The sequence below is a fragment of the Solanum dulcamara genome, chromosome 11, assembly GCF_947179165.1.
Source record: "Solanum dulcamara chromosome 11, daSolDulc1.2, whole genome shotgun sequence".
Lineage (NCBI taxonomy): Eukaryota > Viridiplantae > Streptophyta > Magnoliopsida > Solanales > Solanaceae > Solanum > Solanum dulcamara.
Window position 1 is genome coordinate 22,807,501 of NC_077247.1, and position 8,368 is coordinate 22,815,868.

The window sequence follows — 8,368 nt, forward strand, 5'->3', positions numbered from 1 at the left end:
CTAGTAAATAGGAGAGAAAATCAAATTTAATTCTTCATTTTTACAAAAACGTTATAAAAAAATAGGAGTAAGCTTGTGACACATTCACTAAAAAAATCCATTTGTAGCCAATCATTTATTAATCTATCTACTATCTAATATTTATGAATTATGGGTGAACGACGGGAATTGAACCCGCGCATGGTGGATTCACAATCCACTGCCTTGATCCACTTGTCTACATCCGCCCCCTCGCCTAATTACATTCCATTTTTACATTATTTTAATTCGAAAACAAAAGAGTAAAGTTCGAATATTTCTCTTCTTTCTTATTTCAATGATATTATTATTTCGATTATTATTTCAAAGATAAGAATATGAAGTAAGAATTATATTTTTTGTGAAATGAAATAAAAAAGATATAGTAATATTAGTAACAAGAGGAACAAGTTATATTTTTATAATTTTCAATAAATATAAAATCAAACTCGAATACTCAATCATGAATAAATGCAGGCAAATACCCTCTCTTTCTTTTTCTATAATGTAAACAAAAAAGTCTATGTCAGTAAAATACTAGGAAATTAATAAAGAAAAAGAAAAAAGAAAGGAGCAATAGCACCATCTTGATAGAACAAGAAAATGGTTATTGCTCCTTTCTTTTCAAAACCTCCTATAGACTAGGCTCGAATCTTATCCATTTGTAGATGGAGCTTTGATAGCAGCTAGGTCTAGAGGGAAGTTATGAGCATTACGTTCATGCATAACTTCCATACCTAGGTTAGCACGGTTGATGATATCAGCCCAAGTGTTAATTACACGACCCTGACTGTCAACTAAAGATTGGTTGAAATTGAAACCATTTAGGTTGAAAGCCACAGTGCTGATACCTAAAGAGGTAAACCAAATACCTACTATAGGCCAAGTAGCTAGGAAGAAGTGTAACGAGCGAGAGTTATTGAAACTAGTATATTGGATGATCAATCGGCCAAAATAACCATGAGCAACTACGATATTATAAGTTTCTTCCTCTTGACAGAATCTGTAACCTTCATTAGCAGATTCATTTTCTGTAGTTTCCCTGATCAAACTAGAAGTTACCAAGGAACCATGCATAGCACTGAATAGGGAGCCTCCGGATACACCAGCCACGCCTAATATGTGAAATGGGTGCATAAGGATGTTGTGCTCAGCCTGAAATACAATCATGAAATTGAAAGTACCAGAGATTCCAAGAGGCATACCATCAGAAAAACTTCCTTGACCGATTGGGTAGATTAAGAAAACTGCGGTAGCAGCTGCAACATGAGCTGAATATGCAATTGCAATCCAAGGTCGCATACCCAGATGAAAGCTAAGCTCCCACTCACGACCAATGAAACAAGCTACGCCAAGTAAGAAGTGTAGAACAATTAGTTTATAGGGATCACTGTTGTATAACCATTCATCAACGGATGCCGCTTCCCAAATTGGGTAAAAATATAAACCTATAGCTGCAGAAGTAGGAATAATGACACCGGAAATAATATTATTTTCGTAAAGTAGAGACCCTGAAATAGGTTCATGAATACCATCAATGTCTACTGGAGGAGTAGCAATAAAGGCAATAATAAATACAAAAATTGCCGTCAATAAGGTAGGGATCATCAAAATACCAAACCATTCAATGTAAAGACGGTTTTCAGTGCTAGTTATCTAGTTACAGAAGCGACCCCATAGGCTTTCGCTTTCACGTCTCTCTAAAATTACAGTCAAGGTAAAATCTTTGTTTATTTAATCATCAGGGACTCCCAAGCACACGAGTTTTCTACAAGTGAAAATAGAAAATGGAAGGCTTGTTATTCAACAGTATAACATGACTTATATACTCGTGTCAACCAAGGTATATCTGAATCTATTCAAATTTTTAATGAAGTTGATGATCCATTGATGCGCGATCTTGAAATTCACCCATTTTTTGGTCTAATTTGGTGATTAATTTATGTGACCACCGAGGTACTTTTTTACTTATTTTGTTTATTCCAATTGATTTTTTTCCCAATTTTGTCTTTTTAGGATCATTTGCATTGAATACAAATTTTACAAATTTCGTTCTGTTTTCTAAATTCACTCTTCCCTATTCTTGGTCTAAAAATAAAGAAAGGCCTTTCAAATTTAAAGTGAATTTTGGTTCGTTACCAAATTCATTGATTAAAGTCAAGAACTCGTCAATTTCTTTTGATAATGTTTTTTTATCAACCGTATACGCTTTTTGTTCAAATTCTTGGTACTCAAATTCTTGGTAATTAATATTCGGAAGAAAGATAGTATGAATCCTATTTAGTCTAACTCTCTCTTTCCAATCTTCTAGCAAATTATTATTTATGATTGAAGATGAAACGCCTTTTTTGATTGTTCCTCGATATGGTCCATTTAACAAAGGATCATACATTTTAGGCACATATTCTTTTTTAGTATCATCATTACACAATCTCGTCCGTGTTTCGAGTATATTCAGAGAAAGAGATTCCTTGTCTAGAATTTCAAGTCGATTTAAAAATTCCTTATTCAGATTATTACTTTTTTCTTTGTTGATAGAAACCCACTGATTGTCTAGTTCATTAGGGAGCATTTTTTGGAGTGACAATAGGGGTATCTTTCTTTTTGTCATTTTTCAAAAAGTTGATAAACTTGGCGGGTATGTAAAAGATATTCTTTGTTTTCCATCACTTTTACATGTGTCAAAAAAATATTGTGACATTTCATTTCTTACGGTCTATTCAAATCGATTATTTTTTTATGTAACGAAATGGTCGATTCCATCGATTATAATCAAAAAGAAGACTCACAAGAGGTTTTTAAAACCTAAAGAGGTCTTGATTTTTTTTTTTATCAAGCAGTTGCAATTTCCAATTTTCTAGATTCTCCGTGTTATTATTATTCAGATAAGAATCCTGATAATCATAAATTGGATGATTACTAGTATTAATATTGTTATAGCCTGTTTGTGTAAGGTGAGAGTGGAATTTATCTTTTATTTTGTCCTTTCCATTCAGTCGAATTTGTGCTGTTTCATTGATTTTGTCCGGATCCCACCCTTCTTCCAAAAAAGGGAAGAAGAAGGATAATGATCTTTTTCAGTGGATCCCTCTTGTTCCTGTTTAGTCCCCTTCATTTCGGAAGCAGTTTCTATTTCTACATCTCTTTCTTCCTCACTTTCCACCCTTTCTTCTATTTTTGAGGCTTCTTTTAGTTTCTTAGTAAGAATGGGTGAGAGTATTCTGCCTAAATAGTAGACACAGGTAATAAATAAGAGAACACTAAAGATCCGAGCCATAGAATTTCTCAATTCTAATACAAGATACTTATTAGATCAATGTACTTATTAGATCTCATAGAATGATTTTGTCGTATCCAGACTAATACCAATCCGAGCCATTTCATGAATAAAATATGACCAATTAACCAACCTACAAAATCACTTGTTACAAATAAGATCTTGTTGTTGCATCAAAAGAGATAAATGTTGACTAATCTGGCTAACATTGAACTTAGTAAAATGAAATGGTTGAATAATTGAAAAATGAGATTATTCAGGAATACACATTGAATGCTGAGATTGCGCATTGAATTTCTGGTAGTAGATCCATAATCAAAAAACTGTTTGTGATTGTTCCAGAAAAAATGAAACAAAAGATATGGTTGAGCTAGGACAATTATTGTATGAGGTCTACCCAATGCTAGATGCAGAGGCGCATAATAGATCGATATGAACATCATGAGCTGTCCCGTAATAAAACTAGTTGTTGTTGATACCTTCTTCTCGGTTTCTGCTTTCATAACCAGAGCTTAGAGAAGGAAGAGATAAGAGGGCTCTATGAAGAATATGGTCATAAATCCATAATAGAGTCCAACCGCAACGACCGAATTGATTATCTTCATGCATAAGGATACTAGATTACCTAGTACAAAAGATTGAAAAATCATCACAAACCTCCCTTATTTCTTTTCTATTGCAATTTCTGGATTATTATATGATGATTTTTGAACTTTCCATATATAGAAAAGAAATAGAAAGAGATAGACCAGAAACGACATCTTTTATGTCAATGACACCAAAGGGATATTAAATGAATGGAATTGGGATATGGATGGAATATAATGAAACAGAGCCACTTTGAGGTTCCCTCTGAATTGAGGCATGTAAGGGAGACACTATGAAGAAGTTCCGGGAGTTACAATGGAAGCTTCGAGCTCATATTGGTCATGGGTTGGGAACAGGAATTGAACTCTATGAGGTCGAATCTCCTGTTGTTCCTCAGTAGCTCAGTGGTAAAGCAGTCGGCTGTTAACCGATTGGTCGTAGGTTCAAATCCTACTTGGGGAGATTTGATTGATTCTGAATTCTTTAATTCAGAATAAAGGAGCTCGCTTTGCCCATTAAGACTAGGTAACCCATTCCTTGTCTTTGTTTCTATTGCATTCTATCTTATCTATCACATTCTATTCTGTGAGATTAGAAAATAACCATCAATACCTCAATCTAGGTCCGAGATAATCCTTTGTTCCATAGACCTGGGGCTATTTACAACTAGCCAATTAAGAAGTCTCAAATGTACTAGCACTGCATCTTTGATGCAGTCATCGATTCTTCTGAGAGGTCACAATTGCCGCGAGCAAAGATATTAATGACGAGGAAGACTTTTTTGTTATGCTACTAATACTTACTCTGCTATTCTTCCCAAGCCTGACTGAGGAAGAGTTACGGGGAGTAAAACAAAAAAATACGTCGATAAGGCATACTATGTGTAATGATTCCCCCATTCACGATAAATAAAAAGATAAAAAAAATCCATTCCATTTCGACAAAAGACCCACACCCCAGTTCTATAGCTTTTGGTTCGCTATCCTGATCATGATTTTCCTACCCACAGAGGGAAAGGTACTTCTCTTTTGGGCAAGTTGTGGGAAAGGAGGGATTCGAACCCCCGACGCCGTAGTTCATAGAAATGTGCTCTAATCATCTGAGCTATAGGCCCCACCCTATCTCCACTAGATTTGTTCCCGGGAGTACCCTAAAAAAAGGAACCTTCGCTCTCCCCAGCCATTTTGGGTTAAGGAGATGTGAAAACGCATTTATCTCTATAAGTCTATAAGAAGGGTGCATTCCGAGGTGTGAAGTGGGAGAGAAGAGATGTCACAATTGGGGCTCTGAATAAAATGACCTTTTGATTTTTGATTTTTTTTGTTTTCATATTAAAAAAGTAATAAGAATGAGAGGTGTTAAGATTTTTATCATCCTGACATCGAGCTATTTTTCCGCAGGACCTCTCTTACAGTATCGTCACCGCAGTAGAGTTTAAACACCAAGTTCGGGATGGATTGGTGTGGTTCCTCTATGCCTATGACACCAGAATATCGAACTATGAACGAAGAAAGGAATGAGAGAAAAGCATATTGGCTAGTAATTGTGAGGCCCCAATTCTTGATTGGAGGGGACACTAAAGGCCTCTGCCCTTCCATCCCTTGGATAGATAGAGAGGAAGGGCAGAGCTTTTGTTTTTTTCATGTTGTCAAAGAGTTGAACAATGGTTTTTTTGTGTTGTCAAAGATTTAAATAATGAAAATAGATGGCGAGTGCCTGATCGAATTGATCAGGTCATGTAGGAATAAGGTTCAAGTCTACCGGTCTGTTAAGATGCCTCAGCTTCATACATCACTGCACTTCCGCTTGACACCTATTGTAATGATAAATGGCTCGTTTCGCCGTGACCTTCTCTTGAATTCTCAAAAAAACTTTTGTCGCTCAATCCTCGTAGGGGCAGAGAACCCGTCGCCGTCTCGGCTGTGTTATCGGAAGCTCTGGGGAAGTCAGAATAGGAGAGCACTCATCTTGGGGTGGTTTTACTACTTAGATACTTTCAACAGTTATCCACTCCGCACTTGGCTACCCAGCATTTATCGTGGGCACGATAACTGGTACACCAGAGGCACGTCCCTCTCGTTCCTCTCATACTAGGTAAAGGTCCTCTTAATGCTATAACACCCACACCGAATATGGACCGAATTGTATCACAACATTTTGAACCTATCTCACATACCGCTTTAATGGGTGAATAGCCCAACCCTTGGAATATACTACAGCCCCAGGTGGAGAAGAGCCGACATCAAGGTGCCAAACCTTTCCTTCGATGTGAGCTCTTAGGGAAGATCAGCCTATTATACCTAGTGTAACTTTTATCCGTTAAGAGATGTCCCTTCCACTCAGCACCATCGGATCACTAAGGACGACTTTCATCCCTGCTCGATTGGTGGGTCTTATAGTCAAGCTCCCTTCTGTCTTTGCACTCGAGGGCCAATCTCCATCCGGCCTGAGGAAAATTTTGCACGCCTCCATTACCTTTTGGTAGGCCTACGCCCCATAGAAACTATCTACCTGAGACTGTCCCTTGGCCCGTAGGTCCTGACACAAGGTTAGAATTCTAGCCCTTCCAGAGTGGTATCTTACTGATGGCTCGGGCCCCCCAGAAGGAGGCCTTCTTCGCCTTCCACCTAAGCTGCGCAGAAAAGGCCCAAAGCCAATCCCAGAGAACAGTGAAGCTTCATAGGGTCTTTCTATCCAGGTGCAGGTAGTCCGCATCTTCACAGATATGTCTATTTCACCGAGCCTCTCTCTGAGATAGTGCCCAGATTATTATGCCTTTTGTGCCGGTCGGAACTTACCCGAAAAAGGAATTTCACTACATTAGGACCATTATAGTTATGACCATTGTTCACTGGGGTTTCGGTCGCCGGCTCCCCTGTCGTCAAGTCACCAACTTCCTTGACCTTCTGACACTGGGCAAGCGTCAGCCCTCATACATGGTCTTATGACTTTATGGAGACCTATGTTTTTGGTAAATAGTTGCCTGGGCCTGGTCACTACGACCCTCTTTGTGAGGAGGCACCCCTTCTCCCAAAGTTATGGGGCTATTTTTTCTAGTTCCTTTGAGAGAGTTGTCTCGCGCCTCTAGGTATTCTCTACCTACCCAGCTGTGTCAGTTTCAGGTACAGGTAACCTCTTGCTGAAAGTCGTTTGAGCTTTTCCTGGGAGTATGGCATGGGTTACTTCAGCATCGTAGCTCCTAGTATTCAAACATTGGCTCGAGGAATTTTCTCTACCCCTTCTTACCTGAAAAAGCAGGGACACCTTACGTTCTTTAACCAATAACCATCTTTCAGCTAACCTGGCCTCCTCCGTCCCTCAGGACTAACAAGGGGTAGTAAAGGAATATTCACCTATTGTCCATCAACTACGCCTTTTGGCCTAATCTTAGGACCTGACTCACCCTCCGTGGACGAACCTTGCAGAGGAACCCTTAGGTTTTTAGGGCATTGGATTATCACTAATGTTTGCGTTACTCAAACTGACATTCTCGCATCTTCTTCATCCACGACCACTCGCACAAAGGCTTCTCTCTAAGGCGTAATGATCTCCTACTAATGTATTTTTACATCCCACAGCTTGGCAAATCGCTTAGCCCTGTTCTTCTTTAGCGTAAGAGCGCTCGGTCAGTGAGCTATTACGCACTCCTTCAAGGGTGGATGCTTCTAGGAAAACCTCCTGGCTGTCTCTGCAACCTCACCTTCTTTATGATTGAGCAGTCATTTAGGGGCCTTAGCTGGTGATTCGAGCTGTTTCCCTCTAGACGATGAAGCTTATTCCCCATCGTCTCACTAGACGACCTTGACCTATGTTATTTTGAGGTTATATCTAGTATTCAGAGTTTTCCTCGATTTGGTATTGCTCTTGCAGACCACACCGAAATAGTGCTTTACCCCTAGATGTCCAGTCAACTACTGTGCCTCAATGTATTTCGGGGAGAACTAGCTAGCTCTAGGTTTGAGTGGCATTTCACCCCAACTACAACTCATCCATTGATTCTTCAACATCAGTCGGTTCAGACCTCTACTTAGTTTCACCCAAGCTTCATCCTGGTCATGGATAGATCACCCAAGTTCGGGTCCATAAGCAGTGACAATTGCCCTATGAAGACTCACTTTCGCCTGGCTCCTCCCACTACTTGGGAGCTTATAGTTTCATGTTCTATTTCACTCCCCGATGGGGGTTCTTTTCACCCTTTCCTCATGGTACTACTTCACTATCGATCACCCATGAGTATTTAGCCTTTTAAGGTGGTCCTTGCTGATTCACGCAGGATTCCACGTGACCCATGCTACTCGGGTTATAGCGTAAGCTAGTGATTTTTTCAGATACTGGATTTTCATCATCTAGGGTGCAGCATTCAGGCTGCTTCGCCTAGCAGCACGACGCTTGTATTGCTCTCCCACAACCCTATTTTCACAGTTTAGGCTGATCCTATTTCGCTCGCCGCTACTACGGGAATCACTTTCTCTTTCTTTTTCTCTG

At 39.2% G+C, this 8,368-nt stretch overlaps 1 protein-coding gene, 1 non-coding gene and 1 pseudogene across 2 annotated transcripts; 1 reads left to right on the forward strand and 2 right to left on the reverse strand.

Moving 5' to 3' along the window:
- Positions 1–609: 609 nt before the first annotated feature.
- On the reverse strand, positions 610–1,641 carry LOC129874507 (photosystem II protein D1). The gene has a single exon (XM_055949800.1). It carries the CDS (start codon positions 1,624–1,626, stop codon positions 673–675), a length of 954 nt encoding a protein of 317 aa, XP_055805775.1. The 5' UTR covers positions 1,627–1,641; the 3' UTR covers positions 610–672.
- A 1,175-nt stretch (positions 1,642–2,816) lies between these two features.
- Positions 2,817–3,900, reverse strand: LOC129872451 (protein TIC 214-like; annotated as a pseudogene).
- Positions 3,901–4,273: 373 nt separating this feature from the next.
- On the forward strand, positions 4,274–4,345 carry TRNAN-GUU (transfer RNA asparagine (anticodon GUU)). The gene has a single exon. It is a non-coding gene; the product is annotated as a tRNA-Asn (tRNA).
- Positions 4,346–8,368: the final 4,023 nt, after the last annotated feature.

Excerpts from the sequence above, each read along its gene's own strand:
- LOC129874507 (XM_055949800.1), bottom strand. The coding sequence starts at position 1,626 with ATGATCCCTACCTTATTGACGGCAATTTTTGTATTTATTATTGCCTTT.